General features: G+C 41.0%; 4 protein-coding genes across 4 annotated transcripts; 2 read left to right on the top strand and 2 right to left on the bottom strand.

Annotated features, from left to right (window-relative positions):
- Window positions 1-70: 70 nt before the first annotated feature.
- Window positions 71-9,468, top strand: LOC5503805 (protein cycle). Its single transcript, XM_032372025.2, has 13 exons — window positions 71-380; window positions 898-948; window positions 1,446-1,487; window positions 1,777-1,934; window positions 2,200-2,372; window positions 2,906-3,064; window positions 4,499-4,676; window positions 5,068-5,284; window positions 5,561-5,718; window positions 6,938-7,031; window positions 7,476-7,630; window positions 7,868-8,000; window positions 8,727-9,468. The coding sequence occupies exons 1-13, from the start codon at window positions 343-345 to the stop codon at window positions 9,124-9,126; spliced, it is 1,956 nt and encodes a 651-aa protein (XP_032227916.2). The 5' UTR covers window positions 71-342; the 3' UTR covers window positions 9,127-9,468.
- A 2,192-nt stretch (window positions 9,469-11,660) lies between these two features.
- Window positions 11,661-17,637, top strand: LOC5503798 (ATP-dependent DNA helicase Q1). The gene is made up of 7 exons (XM_001624682.3): window positions 11,661-12,571; window positions 13,214-13,455; window positions 14,098-14,328; window positions 15,156-15,363; window positions 16,030-16,179; window positions 16,597-16,946; window positions 17,251-17,637. Exons 1-7 carry the CDS (start codon window positions 11,950-11,952, stop codon window positions 17,497-17,499), a joined length of 2,052 nt encoding a protein of 683 aa, XP_001624732.3. The 5' UTR covers window positions 11,661-11,949; the 3' UTR covers window positions 17,500-17,637.
- LOC5503785 (protein FAM166C B) lies at window positions 17,511-20,761 on the bottom strand. Its single transcript, XM_032372023.2, has 4 exons — window positions 20,611-20,761; window positions 19,546-19,831; window positions 18,602-18,708; window positions 17,511-17,895 (listed from the first exon to the last, which is right to left on the bottom strand). The coding sequence occupies exons 1-4, from the start codon at window positions 20,673-20,675 to the stop codon at window positions 17,712-17,714; spliced, it is 642 nt and encodes a 213-aa protein (XP_032227914.1). The 5' UTR covers window positions 20,676-20,761; the 3' UTR covers window positions 17,511-17,711.
- An 804-nt stretch (window positions 20,762-21,565) lies between these two features.
- On the bottom strand, window positions 21,566-23,795 carry LOC5503801 (baculoviral IAP repeat-containing protein 5). Its single transcript, XM_001624696.3, has 4 exons — window positions 23,522-23,795; window positions 23,312-23,421; window positions 22,453-22,570; window positions 21,566-21,772 (listed from the first exon to the last, which is right to left on the bottom strand). The coding sequence occupies exons 1-4, from the start codon at window positions 23,627-23,629 to the stop codon at window positions 21,683-21,685; spliced, it is 426 nt and encodes a 141-aa protein (XP_001624746.1). The 5' UTR covers window positions 23,630-23,795; the 3' UTR covers window positions 21,566-21,682.
- Between the last annotated feature and the right edge of the window lie 22 nt (window positions 23,796-23,817).

Genomic DNA, 23,817 nt, shown 5'->3' with positions numbered 1-23,817 from the left:
CCCAAAACTAGAAGATAATATGTGGGTTTCCTGTGTCTCTACACGAGCTAACTAATTACGTGACGTTTTACCCATGATTCCTCAGCTGTTGTTGTGCAAAGTTGCAGGCTTGTAAGTTACAGACGTCTGGTTTTTGCTTGATGCACCAAAAAAGCCGCTTTCCGACTAAATATTTTCGTTCAACCATGGCTTAAAAAGCGATACTGCCCTTGTTTATTGGTACTCAAGTTAAACAGGTGAACCGTAATTTTCTTCGATACGAAGAAGACGTGACCTACGTTCGCGATCGCGCCATCGAATCGAAAAGACAACTCGAGCGGACCCTGAGCGAACCAAACGACGATGGACATGAAGCGGAAGTTTAACGAGTCTATTCACGAGTAAGTATTGGCTCCTAAGTAATGCCGGCTCAACGTACACCAAGCGATGAGTAAATTGAGATCGGTCAAGTTTTACTGTTGGTCGTGGTTGTACGTGACTTGCTGGACGAAACTTTTTCGGAAGGGTAACCCATTCAACTGTTTGCAAACTCACGCTATATTTAATTTGCAAAACCTTACCTTTGTACGGAGTATTATGTACTACAACACTTCTTATATTCATAAGAAATATAGGAACGCGTTGTTAGACGCTATTATTTCGTCTTATTTTGACCACTTGTCGGTTTTGTGTTTAAACAAAACACTTGACCTGTTTGACATTAATTTGATATCACATGTATTTCATTCACCCATACTCAAGTCAGACTTAATCCAATAAACTAAAACCTATTTAAACAAATAAATTTGGTCGGATATTATTGATTAACATAACGTTTACCCACATATGTACAGTGTAGGCTTGCAATCATGCATGTATTTTAAGAATAAACTCACAGTTGGCATGGTTCTATTTTAGTGATGATAGCGATTGTGATCAGTCAGAAGTCGGAGATGCCGAGTCTCTCAGGTAACCAAAGGATTTTGTCCAGACTATGGAGTTGTCCACTAAGTGGATATTTTACTAATATATGTTTTATTAAAAGATTAGATCCATTTGATGGTGGCTGACTGTTTTATTGAGGTCTGTTGCATGGAGGGTTCATTATTGGTATACCCATTTAAGAAAATGCAGTTTGGAAAATTGTCAAGAAAAATATTGCTTTAACTTTGGGGTATACAAAAACGCATATTGTCTTTTTCCTGTTATTTATTCCTCCATTTTTTTTCTTTTGAATTTATTATAATTTGGCTATATTAATACTTAATCACAATATATGTTCAATAATACCTTATTTCTAATATATGTAGAATGGAGAAGCAGCAATGTACTGGGTGACTTTACCTTTGGGGTTCGATTGTTGGACATTTCTTTTATCTTTGGGAAGAAACTATGAGGGCCTGGGCTACCAACTTATGTATTGCTGCTAGCCTCTGTGCTAACAATTATTAGTTTTCTTACCCCAGAGATTCTGGTGATAGCAAAGGATTCCAGAAAGGAGCCATAAAGTAAGTTTATTAAAACTAGATTTTTTATCAGCTGCTAATTTGTCATCTTTACAAAACTTTCATGTGTGAGAAAGCATCAATTTCTATTAGATAATTTGTATGAACCTATTGTGATATTTTCGATCAAATTTTGGAAATGGAATGAAAACTTTGTTTTTATGGTTATTTCAAAATTTTTTTCTAAAAAGTCTTTCAATAAATGAAAACAACAAAAAAGGTATATACGCTATGGCTTTAGAATACCTGAATAATATGTATTACTAAATATCACTGTATTCTGCAATCATAGGCAGAACCATAGTGAAATTGAGAAAAGGCGCCGTGATAAGATGAACACTTACATCAATGAGCTATCTACAATGATCCCAATGTGTAATGCAATGTCTCGCAAGCTGGATAAGTTAACAGTTCTGAGAATGGCTGTGCAACATATGAGGGCTCTGCGAGGTAACCAATAATAGCAGCTAAAGACAGTGTTTCATATTTTAGATTTTGTACATTGTCATTTCCTTGAATCATAGCTAAATCCATTATCTCCAAGGCTGTAGCCAGAAAACTTTGTTCAGGGGGGCAAGCCTTAGATTTTTTTTATTTGCTTTGGAGACAAGAGACACTATTTTTTCATTGTAAACTCCTGCATTACTAAGGGGCCAGCCAAGAACCCATACAGGTATCATAACTGGTATAACGATATATATGATTTCTTTTTCAGGTAGAGCCGTCCCTTTTACGGAGACCAATTACAAGCCAGCCTTCTTATCTGATGAGGATCTAAAAAACCTTGTGCTTGAAGCAGCTGATGGCTTCTTGTTCGTAGTTGGATGTGACAGGGGGCGTATACTCTATGTGTCAGATTCTATACAAAACTCACTCTATCTGTCACAGGTTTGTTTCGTAATTTATTCCCTTTGTATTCATACCAGTTTAGCAGACTATGTGCTTACAAGCAAAAAATGCAGGGACCAGGGAGACCATTTTAAAGTTGTAGGGCTAAAAATTTGGCCAAGACAAACAAGTATATATCTGGAGCCCTAAAGTGGTAGGGCTTCAGCACTACCAGCCCCTCCCTCTTCGCAGTCCCTGATATTGAAATGATTTTCCCTGTTTACAGATAGACAGACAGTCCAGTCCAGGTCAAGGGTGAATAAAGGGGCGGGGGGGGGGGGGGGTCACAAATTCTACTTTCAGGGACATAGGAGGGGTGTGTGTGGGTGCACAGGCATAGACCTCGAAATCTCCCATATCCTTCTTATTTTTTCAAGTTTCTCCTACCTTTCTGTATTTTTTTTTGAAGATGGGTCTCCCTTATCCCTCTTCTTCATTGCAGTTTCTCTCCCACTAACTCTTTGATACCTAGAACAGTTGCTATTTTAATACTATGAAACGGTATAATGATTTTCTGATCTGTGTACCTTTAGCTTGATTTAGTGGGAAACAGTTTTTATGATCAAGTGCATCCTAGAGATGTGGCAACCATCAAGGACCAGCTGTCATCCCTTGAGGGGACCCCCAAGGAGAGACAAGCCCAGGAAGCTGCTAAAAACATCAACATCTCTCCAAAAATAGAGACGAACAAAGTATATAACTATAGATAAGTGTTAAGAATGTCAGGCCAGTAGTCAGGATTTTGAGCAGGGGGGAGGGGGGTTCGTTTACCCATAAAGTGGACCATTTTCTTTTAGGTAGCTTATCCTACTTCGTAGTTGTACTTTGTAATCTCCTTAATTAGAGCTGACCTTCCAGTCGGGTTTTTCAGGACTCCCCAACCCCCTCCCCCCCTGACTATGGGTCTGAATGTATTATTCAAACAAGTTATTTGGTTGTTCAAACTTGTGCAGACTGAAGTGATTCCAAAACCTAATGTGACACTGTGGTCACTTGCAACCATAGATGCAGTAAATTTTCGTGAGGCGTGAGAATTTCGTGTTTATGAGAGGAAAATATTTTTATAACTCGTTAATTTTGTGTTTTTGCCAAAACCAAACTTTTGGACTTTTTTATTTGTTGCATACGTTCACCACATAAATTTTCACTATAGACTCATGGCCATAATGGGCCTTTTAATATTTGAAGGTGGCACAATACAGGGTCATAAAGAAAACTGGGGCGGGGGTGCCACGCCTTCACTGGGTGGGGGCACGGCTTGAGTGTTGTCATGGTTTCTGTTGGGAGGTCTTGCGAGTCAAGGTCTTCCGAGTCAAGGTCTTTCGAGTCAAGGTCTTTCGAGTCAAGGTCTTGCGAGTCAAGGTCTTGCGAGTCAAGGTCTTGCGAGTCAAGGTCTTTCGAGTCAAGGTCTTTCGAGTCAAGGTCTTGCGAGTCAAGGTCTTTCGAGTCAAGGTTTTGCGAGTCAAGGTCTTTCGAGTCAAGGTCTTGCGAGTGTCTTATTATCGCTATACTTAATCCCCGTATAAACAGCGACGACATCAACCCTAGCCTTGCCATTACACTCGGCTCACCACACCAATAAATATTGGTTCTGCACAGCATTCGAACAGAGCCAACATTGCTGGGCCAGCGTCTCGCAAGTGTTTTGCTATCAATGTTGGGGCTATTTACACGGGACTTTGCTAGCATTGTTGGCGCTGTTTTCACGGGACTTTGCTAGCATTGTCGACGCTGTTTTCACGGGACTTTGCTAGCATTGTCGACGCTGTTTTCACGGGACTTTGCTATTAATGTTGGCGCTGTTTTCACGGGACTTTGTTATTAATGTTGGCGCTGTTTTCACGGGACTTTGCTATTAATGTTGGCGCTGTTTTCACGGGACTTTGCTATTAATGTTGGCGCTGTTTTCACGGGACTTTGCTAGCATTGTTGGCGCTGTTTTCACGGGGGTTTTATGTTTCACGTCATTTAAATGTATTTTGAGGGTTGCTAAATTAAGGCGATGCAAAAAATCCCATGTAGCTATATAGGCTAAGAACTCGATCTCTCAGCTCTCGAAGTCTTGTTTGGTTGCCTTATGGTCAATTCATTTGTAATCCTGACTTGGTGATATTGTGATCGTCTAGAATCAGGGGCAGATGTGTTCTGGAGCACGAAGATCGTTCTTTTGCCGTATGAAGTGTGGGGTAAAGATCAAGAAAAGTAAAGCAGACGATTCAGACTCGACACCAGAACCATGCATTATGAACCGCAAGAGCAAGGCCAAGCAAGTTGGTAACTCCGATAAGAAGCAGTTCTCGATTGGTAAGATACATGTGCTATGTGTAACTTTTAGAATTAAAATTGCCTTAAAAAGACGGAGCAAAAACAGGCGCGTACAGGATGCCCCCCCCCCCCCCCCCTGGCGGCCAAAAAAAATAGGACATTTCTTATTAAGGAATCTTCAAATACTATGCTTTTTTTCCATATGAGACCTGACTCCGCACACCTCCCCCTACCCCCCTCAACCAATCCTGGGTACGTGCCTGAAAAAGGGCTTACTGACGAAGGGCTAACACTCGCAACGTCAACGCGACTGCCCTGTCTCAGAGATGTGTATAACCTTTTGAACCTGTTGATTTATGGCTTGTATTCGTGGCTGTAATTTCTGTTGGCGTCGCACTTGAATATAGGTAACAACAACTTTTTTTTTTAGTTCATTTCACCGGTTACCTAAAGTCTTGGCCGCCGACTGGTGGCTCTGAGGACGAAGAGGACGAAGACAACGACGCGCGAAACCTTAGCTGTCTCGTGGCCGTCGGAAGGCTCGTCGAGGTTTCCGATGAGATGACGGACTTTTCCCGACCGGATGTCGCCAAGCAGTTCACCTCGCGACATTCAAGCGACGGAAAGTTTATCTACGTGGACCAGAGGTAATTACTGTAAAACTAGCGTGAGCTAAGTGTGGCAAGAGAGGTATATGTGGCGCCGGATTTCACGACGAAAACAATAGTTTCGTGCCAACAGAACCAATATTGCTGATACAGAAATAGCCAGATCTCAATCATACTTTTCTCATCTTCCTCTAGCGCCACCCATCATTGTGTTCAAAGACCGCCAGAATTGCTGGGCCTTTTGCCAGCGATATCACCGCTGCTTACACGAGAATTAACATCACAATCTTTCTTACTTCTGTTGTTGTTTGACAGGATTGTGTCAATATGCGGCTACTTGCCTCAAGAAGTTATTGGTACGTCAGGGTATGACTACTTCCACCCGGAGGACCTGGAGATCGTGGCACAGTCACATAAGAGCGCGCTACAGGGAGAGACCGCCGTATCCTCCTACAGGTTCCTCTGTAAATCAGGTAATGCATCCAAATCAATATAAAAAATATATGAATGTGGAGATCTTTTAACAAAGAGGACAAATAAACAGGAGTGGATGTATTAGAGGGGCCAGACTAAAGTTTGGCGAAAGATGTTAGCCTTTTTACTCAAAAGGAGAGAGATAGAAGGGGGGCTCCACCCCCCCCCCCCCCCTATATCCACTCCCTGAAAATAAACATGAAAGCCGTGAATTGTAAAAAAAAACGTGCTAGAAATCCACCAAATTCACTTTCCCTGGATCCGCCTTTTGAATTCTCTAGCAAAGCCATCACATGATTTTAATCAGGCACTCGAACAATACTGAGTCACGCAAAGCATTTATTTCCATCGGTTTATTTGAATTAGATACTTTTGATCAAATATTATAGAATTAAATTATTCTTTAAAACAACAACAAAGAAGTAGCAGTTCTTGTTTTACTACTTCATGCTTATTAACTGTTTCAGGGGCGGCGGAGCGGTCCCATAAGTGTGTGTGGGTTGTGGGGGGGTGGGAAGTGGTTTCAGGTGGAGGGGGGAAAAGTGGGTGGTATTTTCAAACTCTAAAGCGCTATTTTCTTTTTAGAACGCAGGGGATAACCTAGGTTTCTCTTTGAACTGTTCAACAAATTTGTCCTCGGTTGCATATGTACCGCTTGAAACTCGTTGTTGGTTTAAAAGAAACGTTCCTTTGTGGCCTTTGAAGAGAAAGACATTTTTTATCCAATATATGCGATTTTGGCGTATGAAAACTTCAAAATGTTTAAATTTTTCTTATAGAACCTTTTATCATTCTATGTCACCTAAAGGCTCGGGGGGGGGGGGGGGGTAGAAGGGGTTAATCGTTCTTCCTTTTGTGGTATTAAATTGTACCAGCTGCTATCCCTATGCTCTGGGTGTACCCAAAGATTCTTCCGATTCTGCTATCCTTTAAGGGGTTATCACGGCAGTGGATCATTCTATCCAATAACAACTGGACTCAAAGACTAGTGACAGCACTCAGACAGCGTCAGAAAACAGATGCGCTAGATGATTCTGAAAATGTGCTTGTTATCTCTTAGGTTTAGAAATTTGCTTCGACCACACCTAATGTGATATCCCTTAGGGTTAAAATTAATTTTGCCGTCGATCGCCTCGTGTGTTTTTATCCCCAACCCACCCCCCACCCCTCCTGTTCCTAAGAGCCATGACAAGCCCCACTAATTTCCTTATATTGCAGGTCACTATATTCCTCTGAGAACAAGGTCAACTCTGTTCCGTAATCCATGGACGAAAGAGATCGAGTTTCTTGTATGCACCAACGATGTCCTCACGTGAGTAACGTTATCATATAAAAGGAGCTGCATTAATTTGAGGTTTTGCAGTAATCGTGACGCACGTTTTTCTCCCGTTCTTTTACGCGCTCTTGACAGTTATACCCACAGCCTGTTGGTAGTATGGGTAGCTTCTCAGGGCTCAAGGTTGGCGACCAAACGTGCGACTAGATTTCTCCAAAATGCGACTGAAAAATTTGGTCACAAATTTGTATTTGAATGCATGGTAGAAATTATGGAATGTTGTTTTGAACAAAATGAGCGGCAAAGCCGGTGAACAGGGGCAAGTATGTTGCAAATCTGTGAAGATGTGCACTACTGTTTTAACGAAGAGCCCGTGCAACTAAAATTTGAGCTGTGCGACCTAAATTCCAAAACTGAACGCACAGGTGGGTGTTGTAAAAATCACGAGTTTGAGCCCCTGATTTCCTGTTAATTTATCAGTGAGTTTGACTTGCCGCCGCAAAGCAACACCGTGGTAGTACCTCCAACAAGCCAGAGGCCGATCCTTCCAGCCCCGAGTCCACAGACACTCATGACCATGCAGAATTCGAAACCGGGAGTCAAGCAGCTATTGGAGGTGCTTCAGAGGCAGCAGGGTGAGAAAATCATGCTCCCCAGTCTGTCCAAACATTGCAGAAGTCATGACTGCCATGCATTGTGCGTAGATGTTCGTTTGACAGAAGAACTAAGGACGCATGACTATAGTTCTTAGGAGCCGAGTTCATGATATACCATGGTAGTTGCTAACTGATGAACCGAAGTTACCATTGTATTTATTCCGCATAGCTGGCGCAGTAGTGATTTTAAATAATTGACTATTCGATATTCTGTAGGTAAGGGTGGGAAGAAAGGACGAGCATTTCAGTACCCTTCATCGGAGGATGGGGAGGCGTCCACCCCTAAACCATCCATGATTGGCATCCTTCTCGCTGAAGAAGCACAGGTTGATGAGCAGTCGACAAAACGGTGAGCGATAGGTGTCAATCATTCCATGAGCATCCAGTACGTCCCTACCCTACCATTGTCAACACATTCCAACAGTACATGGGAAGGGAGTGGATACCAGGATAACAGTCAGGCTGTAGAGGGGTAGGGGCGGGATGGGTATGCCAAATGTACAGGGTTAGGGGTGACATTTAGACTGTAGTAGGGTAGGGGGTGGGGATGACAATTAAACTGTACAGGGGTAGGGGGTGGGGATGACAATTAAACTGTACAGGGGTAGGGGATAGGGATGACAGTCCAACTGTACAGGGGTAGGGGATGGGAATGACAGCCCAACTGTACAGGGGTAGGGGGTGGGGATGACAGTCCAGCTGCACAGGGGTAGGGAATGGAGATGACAGTCAGACTGCACAGGGGTAGGGTTGGGATGACAGTTAGACTGGGGAGCTTACAATCATTACAATCAGTAGTTCTTTACTCATTTTCATTCATTTCATTTTTTTATTTTGCACTATTTTGAATAAGATAAAGAATATTTGGATACAGGTAGAAAAAAGGGGAAGTTAACTATTTACGGTACTTAAGAAGAAAAAAAAATTTAAGGTGCGCAGTGACCATAGAAGCATAAGCTTTCGAGATTTTACATTTTCTTTGCTCCTTTCTTTTTTTACCAACTCTGGTGTCTTTTTTTCGCAACTGTGTTTTTTACTTTATTAACAAAGACCCATATCGGTATTCCATACACAGGCAACCCGTGGTTCTCGGCAGTTCATTGCCGTCCTCTACCACTGGCTCGGTTACAGGAGGCTACAGCGCGGGTCCTGAAAGCATTGGGAGCAGTATCGACTTCAGTATGATGAACCCTGGCATGTCAACCATGAGCGACTCGAGACTGCCTCTCTACCCTCAAAGCGACATGGGATCGGTGCAGTCGGCAAAGTTTTCCCGCGGTTCGTACGGGATGCCGGAAATGACACAACCTCACTTGCTTGAGCAGGTGATTAGTATGCAGCATGCAATCGAGTCTATGGAAAGTCCCATGCAGCAAAGCGAGGAGAGCATGGCGGTTTTCATGAACATTCTAGAAGAAGATGCCGGTCTTGGAGGGGAATTCAATGACTTGACCTTCAAAAGTAGTAATAACTAAACTTTTAAGGCCTGACTAAATATGGATCGCTGTAGCAAATGTTTTCTAACGATTCTATTTTAGCTAGCGCTATATTAAGGGAAATTGCAAAAACGTTTGTAGCCGGCGACATGAGAATGTTCCTTGACTATTAGAGACTAAAAACTTTTGTATCTCAGCTACTGGATCTAGCGTGCGCTATGAAGTTTTCTCCGGCTGGCTGAACTAGAAAACATCTCCTACCATATATCATGTATCCTAATTTAGCCAGGCCTTTACTGGAATCCTTTTTCTGTACATACATGACGCTTTTTTCCCGAGATATAGCATTCGTGAAGACTATTAAAGCGTTCGCGAAACATATTTGATTTTATCGTTTTCAGGATACGTGGGGCCTTCTGGACATATAATATTTTCACACAACAATGTCTGTGTCGCAGCCGGAAAATAATATGCATTATTACCGAATTTAAATGGTACTGTAACTTACGTAACTCACGTGGTACAATCGAAAATTCAAACATTTTAGTGTATTGACCAATCAGATGCTCTGACAGAATTCGAGTCAATCACAGGTTGGTATACACCTATGTCAAATGTGGTTGCATCCGGAGGATCTGTGTCGTAACCCGCAGTGCTTCATGGGTATCAAATGAAAATAACGGAACATTTATTCTATGGTGCAACCTTAAAATTAGTTATTATTTTCTCAATAGTTCGCGGGGGGGGGGGGGGGGGGGGGACACGGTTTTGCTCGTTACTACCACGAATACGCAGAAGGTAATAATGCAGATATTTCCGGCTGTGAGGCAGGCTAACGCAAAAAGAAAACGTATTTTTAAATGTAAACAATAACAAAGAAGACGCTGTTCGAAGATCTTCTAACCTTGCTGAAACATTTGTGCATAGTTCCACTACCAATTGGTTACATCTTATCACTTGATTAAATAAATAGCAAATAACTTTTAAGCCTTGATTCAACATAACTGCAAGGCCTAATAATTTAAGCGATTGTCCATTATACCGAGTTCTTTAAGCTGGGCAGATTTTGATTTTCAATTTCAGGTCTCGTTTTTTATCAAAATACTATTCAATACATTAACAATCGCTCATTTTCAAGGTATTTTTATCGTCTTCCGAATGCGACTGTCGATAGAAACCCTCAGTGGAGTATTTGCATTTTTTTATTCTATAAAGTCAGCGGGCACCTCGGCACAACCTAGCCGGTGATCCTTACTGCGAATTCTAGGATAAGCATTTGTCAATGGCTATCGGAAAATGACATTTTCATGTGATGACTCATCTCAGTCAAGGCTAAGTAAAACCACTGTCAACCACAGTCAAATACACCTGTACACTCTTTTTTTAAAAGAACGTCTAATTTTCTTTTGAAGCTGGGCCATTCTTATTTTTATATATAAAATACATTTGGAAGCTAAGATTCAGACGTGGCCGAATTGAGGGCATAGAAAGGTGCCTCAGGCAACCGCCATACAACTCATGTCTGACCACGGATCACAGCTTGGATCAAAATTGTTGGTTTTGTGGAGGGGGGAACCGGAGAACCCGGATTAAAACCATCGAAGCAAAGGCGAGACCAACTAACTCAACTCAAGTCGGAACCGGGGATTGAACCCGGAACCCAGTGGTGAGAGGCAGTAGAGGCTTCCAAAAAATGCTACTCAATTAGCAGCGTTATCAAGCTGATAAGAACAAATACTACACTTGGTCTTATACCACATTCACACCAGCACTTACCAGTTTAATGGTAGTTTAATTCAACTGGTTTAAATCTCAATCTCCCAAGAGTGAACAGAACTAAGAACAAAATTGAATAGACTGTGCTGTACATGTTACTAAATGATCGTTTAGCTAGTAAGAATTCATCACAATGAGAAACTTGGCTTGGCCGCTTGGCTGAAAATGTTCTTTAAATTTCAGTGTTAATGAATCCCGGCCTTTATTTAAAAAAACAAGAAACAACAAAAAGGTTGTATTTGTCAACGCTGATGAAAATAGTTTTAATTTTAATTTCTGAAAAGTAGAATCGTCGACAATATTAAGTAAGCTCTCTTGGTAAAAACTATGATATCATTCTTAATATTCTCCCCGGAAATGGTACACAAAGAACCCCACGGTGTACTCAAGCAAAATTTTGCGCAAAATAAGAAACGGTTTTCACCTGTTTCAGTGGGCCAGTAGTCTTCGGGGTAAAAGTGATAGAGATGCTTGTCGGGAAAGTTGGAAATATACTCCTAAAAAAAACCTACACACCAAAATTTGCTAACTTAAAAATACCCCAGAATCAAAAATTACCCCTGAAAATACAAAAAACGATAGAGATTTAATCCCATTGTATAACAAATTCTCGAATAACAAAAAGTGAACAAGTTATTCACCCCCCCCCCCCCCCCCCCTCTCTGGACATTCTGCTATCATTGGCCATTTGTAAAATCAGCGCATTTGTGATTACATTGGAAGCGGAAAGAAAAAAAAGCTTCCACAAATAGAAAAGAAAGAAGCTTCCACGATAGCCCAGGTATTTCCAAATAAGCCGCTTAATTTAATCGAACGTTTAACTTTTTATATATTGTTGGTAACTTTCTAGGTTTGCATTTTTTCGCCTATGAAAATTCCGTCTCTCTCTCGGGATACCTGAAACGAACGAAAGCTACCTACAGCGCAGGCTCATTTCTGGTCAGCTAAAGGTAAAATGGCGGACAAAGTGAGAGAAAAGACGATCGTTCATAAAAAATTATACGACAAAAAGATATGAATGTTCAATATGTAGATTAGTTTTCGCTGGATTTTGAGGCTAATTTTTCGCCGCAGTGTTATTTTCATATGGATACCGTGAAAGAACTACAAGAAATTTCAGAAGAATTACAAGACATTGAGGTGCAAATAGAAAGCTTGCTAGAACGGCAACAATTTCTTCTTTCTCGCAAACAAGAACTAGAAGTGATTGCCTTATCCAACTCAAATGACTCAGTTCTTCTTTCTTTCTCTTCAAATGTTGCTTGCGCGCAAGGATCGGATTGGTCTTCAACGGCGTTTTCGTGGTCTCAAGAGGTCGAGGCGGCTTTGAAAAACGTGTTCAAAATAGACACATTTCGTCACCTGCAGCTAGAATGTATCAATGCAACTATGTCTGGTGTTGATTGTATCCTCATCATGCCCACAGGAGGTGGGAAGAGCCTTTGTTTTCAACTACCCGCCGTTGTTTCTAAAGGATTAACTCTGGTTGTTTCTCCTCTGGTTTCATTAATGGAGGATCAGCTATGGGCTTTGAAGAGGCTTGGAATAAAAGCAGCACTGCTAAATGCGAGTAGCACAAGAGAAGAAGTGAACTCTGTACATGCATCCATTGTGGATAAGAAATCTGATCTCAAAATGCTGTATGTTACACCAGAGAAGATTGCAAAGAGCAAGAGATTCATGGCGAAGCTTGAGAAATCATATGAGTGTAAGCTTTATGTACTGTAGATATTATCCATGTGACCAAAGACTACAAAATAAAGGAGTAACAGGCTTTTAAGTGCAACCAAGGGGTCAAAGTTAGCTAAAATACTAAATAGCGACCAAATGGTTGTGTTTGTGAGTAGACTTTTAAAAATACAAATTCAATAAGGTAACAAGCAAGCATTAATATCAAACACAATAGCCCATTTTTGCTATTGCTTGGCGAGCCCAGGACTAGTGCTGATATCAGAAATGAAAGCTAGGCTCTGTGCATTTGTCTTCAAAATGGTGTGAAGGAATATGGCTGTCATGGCATTTTTGTTGGAGATCTAAATCTGCAAAGAGGAATAAGGCTGAGTATCTGCTAAGTATTTGCTGCCTTAGACTGTATTCCTATTTGATGCAGATAGCTAAATTCATGGAATGAAAGTGTTATACCTGCAATACATGTATAAGTCAACTAACTGATATGAGGAACTTTGTTAGTGTTTCTAAAGGTCTATAGTGCAATACCAACAAAACACAGATTCTGTGTGCCTAGAAATTTGAGCTATGAAACTAAAATTTCAAAACTGGTAGCCCAGCCTAGAAAAAAAAAATACCCTTGCTGCTGCTCCCCTCTAAAATGTTTTGTCTACATTTTTAGCTGGTCTGCTTTCCAGGATTGTGATAGACGAGGTTCACTGTACAAGCCAGTGGGGTCATGACTTTAGACCTGATTATAAGATACTTGGTATACTCAAAAGACAATATCCTGGGGTACCTATCCTGGGACTCACCGCTACAGCCACGACTAAAGTCATAGAGGATGTAAAGAAGATTCTAGGGCTTCATGCAGACTGTCTTCTCCTCAAAGCATCATTTAACAGACCAAACCTTTTCTATGAGGTAGGTAACATAAAGTGTGTTGTGTTATAAGTCTACTAAAAGGTGAATCTTTATAGCTTAGAATAAAAATTAGAGCTGTTTTTTTTGGAATATTCAAAATCAGTCCTACAGCCTCCGTGTATGTACAATAAACAGGAAATCAGGATCATGGAGGGAGGAGGGGGTGGGGGGCTGTAGTAATCAAAATGCAAATTAGAGATGTAAGCATCGGACTCGCAAAATACAGCAGGCCCTGACCCAGGATTATTCTTGGGAAGGGAGTGAGTTCTCTAATTAAAACTGAGCACCCCCGAAAAAACAAAAAGGGATTTTTTTATGCCTTCGCAGTATCTCCTTGTGATGTTTATTGTCGGATTTGAATACATACCAGAGTGATCTAGCTTATGCTTTATGGTTTTGTCTAAAAATAGCACATCTATTGAGAACCGAAAAAGGACCATCGGTCTATGTGGGGGGGGGGGGGGGTTGTTAGCACCCCCTGCACCCCCCAGGGTAGTGGCTTGTACAGGAGTCAAAATACTGAGTCAAAATACTCTATATTCCTGTTTCTGTCAAGAAAAAAATGCTGAACAGAAGTACAGTTTCAAAGGAAAACCAATCTCCAGTATGTAAGGGTAAATAATTTTCTTGTATTTTTTCCAGGTTCAGTCAAAGCCCACCACAAACAGTGCATTTATGAGCACTATTCATCAGTTAATTACTAAGAGGTTCTCTGGAGATTCGGGCATCATATACTGCTTCTCAAGAAAGGATGCAGAGCAAGTTGCCATAGAGATGTCATCCAGAGGAATCAAGGCTGCCTGTTACCATGCCGATATGCCACCAGAAAGTCGCAGTCAAGTGCACATGGCATGGACAACTAATAAACTACAAGTCGGTATTCATTATAAAACACAAAAATTTAATTTTTGTAAAGTACAAAAAAAAACTGTCAAAAACTTTCAGGGACCCTTCACCACTGAACGAGTGACTGTGAAATGATTGAATTTCTTGTGTATCCATAAACACCGTCATAGATACTTGTATCAATAAGTGACTGTGAAATGATTGACTTTCGTGTGTATCCATAAACACTGTCATAGATACTTGTATCAATAAGTGACTGTGAAATGATTGACTTTCTTGTGTATCCATAACACCGTCATAGATACTTGTATGAATGAGTGACTGTGAAATGATTGACTTTCTTGTGTATCCATAAACAACGTCATAGATACTTGTATGAATGAGTGACTGTGAAAGGATTGACTTTCTTTTGTATCCATAAATACCGTCATAGATACTTATATGAATGAATGACTGTTAAATGATTGACTTTCTTGTGTTTCCATAAACACTGTCATAGATACTTGTATGAATGAATGACTGTGAAATGATTGACTTTCTTGTGTTTCCATAAACACCGTCATAGATACTTGTATGAATGAGTGACTGTGAAATGATTGACTTTCTTGTGTATCCATAAACACCGTCATAGATACTTGTATGACGTTTATTCTGTGCCTCAGAGCTGTATCAGGGGGTGGGGCACTTGGGGAATGTGCCCCCCCCAATATTTTTAAAATTATAAGGAAAGGGACGTGGCTTTGCCCCCCAATATTTTCTTTATGTTTCTGTATTGTGTACCCCCAATCTTTCGTGGCTTGCTATGGCTCTGCGGCTACATTTTACAGTACTAAACCTGTTATCTTATTTTCCAGGTTGTTGTTGCTACTGTGGCCTTTGGTATGGGGATTGACAAATCCAATGTGCGGTTTGTTATTCACCACAGCTTCAGTAAATCCATGGAGAACTACTATCAGGAGAGTGGCAGGGCGGGGCGGGACGAGAAGCGTGCTTCCTGTATCGTGTTTTACAGACCATTTGACATATTCAGGCATTCCACCATGGTATTTACTGAACAGACAGGTAAAGGGGATTCTAGTTCTTAAGGGTGTGTTCAGGATATGATAACAAAGGGCAAAGCAAGGCTAATTCTACAAGTGTGCTAATCACATTCAAAGGCTCAAATCCTCCAGTACACCCTTGAAAGAATTGCAAAATGTTTAAAGGCTGATTCAGACTGCATGGTTTGGTCATATGCGACCCGCCTATGACATGTCTTAACCCTGAATTAAACATACAACCTTTGAAGTCAAGCATCGTAGCGGAGTTGAGGGCTGATTTACACTCTTCGACTTGAGTTTTAGAGGTGTCGCATACAACTAAAATGTACTGTCTAAGCCAGCCTTTATATTGACCAAACACATTTTATATCGCATATTTACAAATTTACCAAGATGTTCTATTTCATCTTTGCTTTTCTTTTCAAAAAGATGGCTTTTGTGCTGAAAGCATTTATGTGGTAACAGTATTCAAATCTAGCACAGTCGCCATATGTTATTTTTATAGTATATTAGTTCGCCTATCCCTCAGGTCAGTGCCTTCTCCTCCCTCCTCACAAAATCCTGGATCCACATGCTGTTACCTGCATTAACAAAACTACTACCTCAACTGACACACATTTGTAATCACTATTGGGTCTTCCATCAATTTTTGATGGAATTATCACTCTCCTTGTCTATCTTGTTTCAGGCCTACAAAATCTGTATGGAATAGTGAGGTACTGCCAGCAACAGGGTGTTTGTAGGCGCACTCTGATTGGACGGCACTTTGGAGAAGGGTGGGACCCCGCCCAGTGCAAGCAGATGTGCGATAACTGCTCAAGGAGAGACGATGAGAGAGGTAAGGACGAGGGGAGCTACAATCACCGCCAAAACTGTTGATCCATTTCGCAAATGAATGTTTGCGCTTGAAATCACTTGGTGTACTGCTCTGTCATATCAATGCACCAAGTTATAGCAGAATTAAAAACACATACATAATTTTGCATTTGTTTTTGTCCCAATACTTAGATGCATATTTTCTATTTGTTAGACTTAGTATATTGTGTTTATTTTCATTTATGAATTCTTTAAGCACGCGGGTAGTTATCACATTGGTTTTGGCCTGTTTAGAAGTAAATGAGCTTACGTGTCACACATTTCTTGAAATCTCTTAAAATATAGCTTTCAATTGACTGTATAACAGTACACAGAGAGTAAAAGGAAAATCGTCCAAATTGTAGCTGAGCAAAAAAGGGAATGAATTGATTGTTTCCAGGTCTTAATGAGCTACACGACATCACCCAGTACGCCTCAGATCTACTAAAGATCCTTGAACAAGCAAAAGCTGCAGGTGACCGGGTCACCGCGAACAAACTCGTAGATGCCTGGTGTGGGCGTGGCGCGGTGTCACTGCGTGTCAGGGGCGTGTCAGCACCCTCTTTGACCCCCAGTGAGTGTGAGAGGGTGGTGGTGCACCTAGTGGTAGAGGGTGTCTTGAGGGAGGAGTTTCACTTTACACCCTACTCGACCATCAGTTACATTGTTAAGGGTGCTAATGCTGGTATGCTGTCAAGAGGGAAGGCCATGAGTTTGGAGCTTGCGCGTGGAGGGGGCCGCCTATCTAAGGTATTTAGAACTGCTCTCTCTGCCACAGAATCGATGACTTACATAAAGTATATGGCCAGTCATCAGGCTTGACACCATTGGTAGGAAACTGACGCAAGCGGATAGTGTGAGTGAGCTCTTTTTTTAGATGGGGTTTATTTGAGACAGTAGGGGGCTAAAAAAGAGACTGCTTATTTTTAAATTCTGATATGAAATACTCACGGTATTTGGCCCCTAAGATTTGGTATCCAAATCGTGATCATGAAGATGAAATTATGAGACAATGTGTTAAAACGATGTGTTTATTAACAAATGTGTTTTTTAGGGGAAAACGGCACAAAAAGACAGGACAAACCCGAGATCAACAAACAGCGATGCATCATCACCAGGAAGCACAAAGGAAGCATCTAAAAAAACTAAATCTACCAAGAGGAAAGCGGTCGATAACTCCACGGATTATTCCAACCACAGCGAGTTCCAAGCGAAGAGAAAAACGAGTAAAAGCCAGAAGGGAATCGTCATGGATTCGGATTCCGACGATAATGATGCCAATGGTGTTATTTGGTTAGAATAAAACACTTTCGCTTATGGACGATTATTCTATTTATCGAGTCAAGTCAGGACGATGTATGGAGGGTGTAACAATGTTGCTACGAGTATTCGGTCTGGTTAAGCCAACAGACACCATAGTAAATTATAAACTTTATATTAACCGTAGCATGTTTTCACTGTTTTGCCAACTATTCACCTATAATTGCTCGCCCGCATGCGGGTGAACCCCGAGGCTTAGCGCTGTTCGAAGTAAAAATCGCGAAATCGTCGATCTCGCCACGTTGACTTAGGAGGGTTGTGTTTAGGTGGGATTAGATGGTGGCCTTGAATATGGGCCCTGATGTTCCTTGTGCCCGGAGGGGCCTTTCTGCCGCACAAGGGACAACATATTGTCACTCGCTCTTGTTCGCTCAGTTCCCTGAGAGAGATGGAGAGATTGCGTTACTAATTTATTCGGTCGTGGTTCTACCGTACCATGCTTTTTGCCCTGAGTACCCTCATCGATTGAACAAAAAGCATATTTCGTAAGAAGGTCTAGCACGCCGCTATACGCTCCCACACATAACTTAGCCACACAAAACAGCCATTGTTTCCATCGGCTAATAGGCCACTCCACCTCTAAGCATGCGCGCACACTCACCATGGAAACCTACATCAACTACCGGCATGCAGCGCGCGCTTCGTTTGATGTAATCTTAAAAAGACGCGCACTGCATTCTGGTAGTTGAGGTAGGTTTCTATGGTTATGCGCGCGCAAAGTTATGCTGGAATGGCCTATTCAAGCAAGTATGAGATAATTTTAGTCAAATAGTTTTACTTAAAGTATTAGGGTTTATTTGTGGATGGTTATTTCCAAGTTTTTTTTTTCTTTTTCAAAATGCAAACAATAACAACGTAGTGCATTCTTTAACGTTATTGAAAGGTACCCCTTTGTGACATTTCAGAGGCCCAATTTTCCCTCGACCGCCCCTGGGTACCATTGAGCGCCAAAGCTTCACAGTAAAGATTTTAGTGCTTTTGGCTAGTGCACGACTGACACTCATTCACTAACGATAAAAGCAGCAATGCGGTGAGGCGTTTGGCCGTGGTTTGTCCGTTTACCCACCCTCCTAACGAGTCGATACCTGTTGATACTTGGTAGGACGTCGCATTTACACGGCATCACGAAGTAAGCCACTCTAGGTACAGTACCGCTTTGATCCATCAAGTACCTGCGGTGCTCCTGTGCTTTCTTAAATGTAAACCAAAAGCTTTAAAAAATGGTGGCATACACCCGACCGTGTTTGGTTTAGTTTCAACAGTAGAGACTGGCCGCTTAGGTTCACCAGTTACGTTGCCTTTGCAGCGTGTTTCATTTCAAATCAATGAAAGCTTTCTGGTGAATCGACTATGCTCTTTCATTTAGGTTCATTTACTTTAGTTTGACCAATATCAGGCTAAGGGATGCGCAGGCATAAATATATGGAAAAAAAGGATTCAAAAAAAGGATTTCAATATTTCCATAAATTCAATTAATAATTCAATAATGCGTTCCAGTGAGAACCAAGTGAGAACCAACCAGGGGCGGATCCAGGATTTCTAAATGGGGGGTGGGTGATCGCCGGATAGACGGCTTATAACTGATCTAGTGGTTCTTGGTAGGTCACTACATAGATCTTACGATACTTCACGCTGAATTTGTCGCGTCATCAAAGACAAGCAAGCGAAGGAAAATGGACCGTACCTTCCGTCCCTCAAACATTTATTTTCTTCAAACAAAGAGACTTTTCAATTTTTTTACTCAAAAAGGGGGGGTGAATATCCACCCAATCCCCCCCCCTGTATCCGCCCCTGACCAACCTTTAACACTATTTCTTTTTCTTCAGGGGGGTGGGTGGATATCCACCCCCCCTTTTTGAGTATAAAAAAAATCGAAAAGTCTCTTTGTTTGAAGAAAATAAATGTCTGAGGGACGGAAGGTACGGTCCATTTTCCTTCGTGCCACAGGACATTCTCGATAAAAGAGAGAGGCGGGCGAAATAAGCAAAGAACTCCGAATTTAGCTATCTATATTTCGCCATTATCCTACCTTATCAAAGTCATGAATCTCCCAGTCCCTGTCATGGCGGTTAAACAGCTGATACTGCGGTCTGGAGAGCCAGCGGTCTCTCTCCCTAGTGCGTGCTCCGACTACAAGCTTAGGGTCGTTCGAGTAGACGGTAGGAAATGCGATCTTCGCGTCCCACTCGGTACCAGGCGCCTGTGCCGTGCTCCTTTTGAGTTGGGCAGTACGTTTGTCTTGGAAGTATTTCGCCGTATCGTTACCGAATGTGTCCCCGTAGCGCCATTGTTGCTGGGGCCTGAAGCCTGCGTACCTGAATAAGAAAAAATAAAAGGTATTGGGTCAGTGGCATCCGTACACTGAGAAGTAAATAAAAAAATATGTCAAAGCAGGGAGTGGATAATGGCCGGATAGACGGCCTATTACTAATCCAGTGGTTCTTGATATGTCGCTTTATTATAGATCTTACAATTCTTCATGCTGAATTAGATTTGTCGCGTCAGCAAAGTCAAGCAGGCGAAGGAAAATGGACAGTACCTCCCGTCCCTCAGACATTCATTTTCTTCAAACAATGTGACTTTTCGATTTTTTTTACTCAAAAAGGGGGTGTATATCCACCCCCCTGTATCCGCCCCTACAAAGAGACTTATTCTTCTGGTACATTGGCGCTTTCTGTAAGATAAAAAAAAAAGATGGAATAGAAAGTAAGTTCTGTATTTTGTAAGGTAAGTGCCAATCCACTCCTTTTTTTTGTTTTCTACATTTACCGAAACAGCTCGAGATAAATACATTTTCTTCAGCTCCACCCCTGGCCTGTATCGAGCAAAAAATACGCGCGCACAGATATTTTATTTTTGTCGGACGGTTAGAACCCTACACTTTTTTTGACCAAGGCTGGTATTCATTTAAAGAGAAATTCCCGGCAGAATGTTTTAGAGCAATGATCTTAAAAAATAATATATTTATGAAAAAGAGTATATTCATATTCAAGAAGTGAGACGCAAAACATCTTTGTTAGTTCTAAAAACAAATTCTTTGCACGCGCACTCTGCATTCATGATTTGCATGGTGGAAGAAAGCCCTTTGACTCACCCTGGAAGGTGTCGCAGATCCTGGAGAGTATGGATGGTGGTGTTTAGAACCGTGTCCGTAGCCATTGCCTTTTCACGGGGGTAGGCTTCACATTTTTACGGGTAGATCAGAAGTCACACTCGTAATTCAAATAGTCTGTGACGTCATAATTGGAAGTACTCACGAAGTACGTCAATTCAATTATAAGTGCGCAAGAAATTGAAACTCTGGTTAATTAAAAAATGCGTTAGCCTTTTTTTATCGCAAAGTGCGTTATTACAGTCTTCTTTTTTTCTAACTTCACAGAGTGCTCAATAATTGCCTCTTATCGATAACACAAAAAGGCTAAGAATTGATTGTAATTTGCTCAATCATATTTTCATAATTTTAGAAGGGTCGTCTTCGTGTTTGAGTCGTAGACACCTCCGAAAAGTTTGTGCCCCAAATCAGGTTCAAAGAAATCTAGAACAAACCTTGTGAATGGTTTTGGTCGGAGTGAACTTGGTAAAACCATAAAAATGAAAAATAGGCAAGAGGAGATTCATAGGAGGAAAACATGTTTTCCAGTAAGTTAGGCTTAGGCTCTAAGGGAGTGTTCATTAATTACATCCAGAGGGGGAGAGGGAAGATTTTTACTCAAGACACCTTTAAATTTCAGAGCTCCCCTTTCATTGTAAACATTTTTTTGGGTGCCCCCCCTTTATAGAACCCCCCCAATTTTTTTTTGCGTCATGTTTTTTTAGCTTGCCCCATCAAAAAGTGAAAACATGTTTCCCAGTAAGTTTTCTCCTTTAGGCTCTGATAGCCAGAAAGGTTTGCCTTTTTTTTTTTTCAGAATGCATGTGTTGAATCATGTTTTCTTAGCTTGCCACATCAAGAAGTGTTTGCCATATTAAAGCTCCCACTAATCCCCTTTAATCTCTACCAGACAGACATAGATGCACACTGTTGCTTGCTCAAAACTACCAGTTCTAACTTCTGTTATATTCAAAGTTTATTTTACACAAGTAAATGATACATTAACAAAGAGTGTTAAAGACGGAAAGATCATATGTCTATTATGTCTATTATTATATTTACAAAAAAAAAACTTTCAGGGCTCAGGAACAAGTTTCATCATTTCTTCTCTTGCTTGGTCACGCATGTGCTCAAAATCCTTTAGATTTGCATCAACATATTTTCTCTGGAATAGAATCAAATGATGCAATTGAACACTTTAAAGTCCTTTCAAATGATCTTTGGTAGTCAATTAAAATTGTAATTCTCATAAGCACTTGAAAGCCCACAATAACAAACTCTCATCATGGAGTGTAACAATAATTTTATGTAATTTGAAAGTATGCATGGTAGTTGATGATATATTTCGTCATTCAGATACACATGTGATAGCCCGTGAAAGTGGAAGATAGCCTTGTGCTATACACTATCATTATCTATCATGCAGACATAATTTGAAAGGGGTAAATTGTTAGTTTAGCTAAATAAAATGTATCCATTAATTGCACACATGATGGATGACATGACAGATTATGCTATGTGCCCTTGTGCCTCAAGCTTATATATAATTCAACTGTTGTATGGTGTAATATAGTGTAGACTTTTTTGATTCATGGTAGATGGGGGTTGACAGACTATGCTATACACCCTATATGTTTTATGCCTCTGTAAAAACAGAGTTGTATTGCTGATGTTTTGAGCATTAGCCCTTCTGGGCCAGGTTCCTAAGAAAGCAGGTTAACTCTAACCCGGGGATGAATGGCCTTTTTATACAATCAAATATCAAAGATAGCCGTATTTATCCCTGGGTTAGGGCTAACCTGCTTTCTAAGAACTGGCCCTGTAGCTCTAATTTCTTTCACTTACCATTCGGTTAGCTTGACGATTTGCTTCAAGCTCAAGAAATTGCTGCACTGTTATTTCATTTGAGGATTTGTTCAGTTTGACAAACTCACATTTAGGCGAGTGTTTCTTGTGCTCCTGCCTAGGAATGGGAAAAAATGTGGATTTTAATAAATAGAGACTGTATCAGAGGGAGGGCACTGATCACCCTTCCTAGTAAATAATATATCAGCCTGTCTTAAATAAAGTCTATCTATCTATCTATCTATCTATCTAGCCCGTACCCAGGGGGAGTGCAAGGGGTGCGAACACACAAACGGTCGAAAGGTCCACTTTTGGTTCTCAATAGACATGCTATTTAAAGAAAAAACTATAAAGCATAAGAAAGATCTCTCTGGTATGTAGCCATTCCGACAATAAACGTCCCATGGAGATACTGCAAAGGCATAAAAAAATCCTTTTTTTTGGGGGGGGGGTGGTCAGATTTTTATCAGAGAACTCCCTCCCTCCCCCTCCCCCCTGGAAAAATTAGGTCACCTTTTTCAGATTCCGCACCCCCCCCCCCCCCCAATAAAAACCCTGGGTACGGGCCTGTATATCAAAGGTGAGTCCCAAAAAATGATAAAAAAGCTCCACTCTCTAATATCATTTCAGATCCCATTTCAGTCTGAAAAGCTTGTTCTTTCCCATGTTACCAAATGGGCGACACATTTATAGCTATAGCCTTTAATGAATTAAAAATATTGGCAGCTTCTTAGTATGATAACCAAGTATTACTAACAGTGTTCAAGATGGAACTTATAAAGAAGTTCTAAAAAAAACTTCACATCTACTGGTACTTTACATCTAGATGAAGATGTAACTTAAAATAAGTTATACATACCACGGATCATCTTCGGGTTCCCAGCCATCGAGCTCCTTGAAGCATACAAAGCACCTTGCTACATCGGGATCATCATCTGTCTCACAGTGATAGAAGCCAGCCGCAGCCATCTAGCAATACAGCAACAACGAATGAGGATTTCAAGAAACCATGAAACGCTTGAAAACAGCAAGCTAGAACCGAACACGAATAAGAACTCTTTGAACAAACCTTTTCTGCCGTACATTTGCAGTCCATATGGTTAAAAGGCCAATCCTTGAAAGTTTCGAGGCGCTTCTTCTCCATATTCATCTCAAAAGAGTATTCAGTTGAATCCATTCTGACGGATAATAGTGGGGAGTAAGAATGCTTGTTTGGTTGGTGTTGGAACTTTGAAAATGGCGGTTAGTACCCAGACTCCCACGGACAACTATTTTTCTTGTCTCTAGATCTTTCTTTGTGTCAGTCTTCCATATTTTTTATCCAGCATCTGTACATAAATCATGTATGAAAGCACGAGAAAATAG

The sequence above is a fragment of the Nematostella vectensis genome, chromosome 6 (genome assembly GCF_932526225.1).
Source record: "Nematostella vectensis chromosome 6, jaNemVect1.1, whole genome shotgun sequence".
Classification (NCBI taxonomy): domain Eukaryota; kingdom Metazoa; phylum Cnidaria; class Anthozoa; order Actiniaria; family Edwardsiidae; genus Nematostella; species Nematostella vectensis.
Note: the sequence above shows the minus strand (reverse complement) of the source record. Positions and strands in the feature narration are given on the sequence as shown.

Excerpts from the sequence above, each read along its gene's own strand:
- LOC5503805 (XM_032372025.2), top strand. The coding sequence starts at position 343 with ATGGACATGAAGCGGAAGTTTAACGAGTCTATTCACGA. Across the intron at positions 1,935-2,199 it reads ACATATGAGGGCTCTGCGAG|GTAGAGCCGTCCCTTTTACG; the intron begins GTAACCAATAAT and ends TTTCTTTTTCAG. Across the intron at positions 4,677-5,067 it reads TAAGAAGCAGTTCTCGATTG|TTCATTTCACCGGTTACCTA; the intron begins GTAAGATACATG and ends TTTTTTTTTTAG.
- LOC5503798 (XM_001624682.3), top strand. The coding sequence starts at position 11,950 with ATGGATACCGTGAAAGAACTACAAGAAATTTCAGAAGAATTACAAGAC. Across the intron at positions 12,572-13,213 it reads GCTTGAGAAATCATATGAGT|CTGGTCTGCTTTCCAGGATT; the intron begins GTAAGCTTTATG and ends CTACATTTTTAG. Across the intron at positions 13,456-14,097 it reads GACCAAACCTTTTCTATGAG|GTTCAGTCAAAGCCCACCAC; the intron begins GTAGGTAACATA and ends TATTTTTTCCAG.
- LOC5503785 (XM_032372023.2), bottom strand. The coding sequence starts at position 20,675 with ATGGCTACGGACACGGTTCTAAACACCACCATCCATACTCTCCAGGAT. Across the intron at positions 19,832-20,610 it reads GATCTGCGACACCTTCCAGG|GTACGCAGGCTTCAGGCCCC; the intron begins GTGAGTCAAAGG and ends TTTCTTATTCAG. Across the intron at positions 17,896-18,601 it reads GTCCTACCAAGTATCAACAG|GGAACTGAGCGAACAAGAGC; the intron begins GTATCGACTCGT and ends CATCTCTCTCAG.
- LOC5503801 (XM_001624696.3), bottom strand. The coding sequence starts at position 23,629 with ATGGATTCAACTGAATACTCTTTTGAGATGAATATGGAGAAGAAGCGC. Across the intron at positions 23,422-23,521 it reads GCAAATGTACGGCAGAAAAG|ATGGCTGCGGCTGGCTTCTA; the intron begins GTTTGTTCAAAG and ends CTGTATTGCTAG. Across the intron at positions 22,571-23,311 it reads GAACCCGAAGATGATCCGTG|GCAGGAGCACAAGAAACACT; the intron begins GTATGTATAACT and ends TCCCATTCCTAG.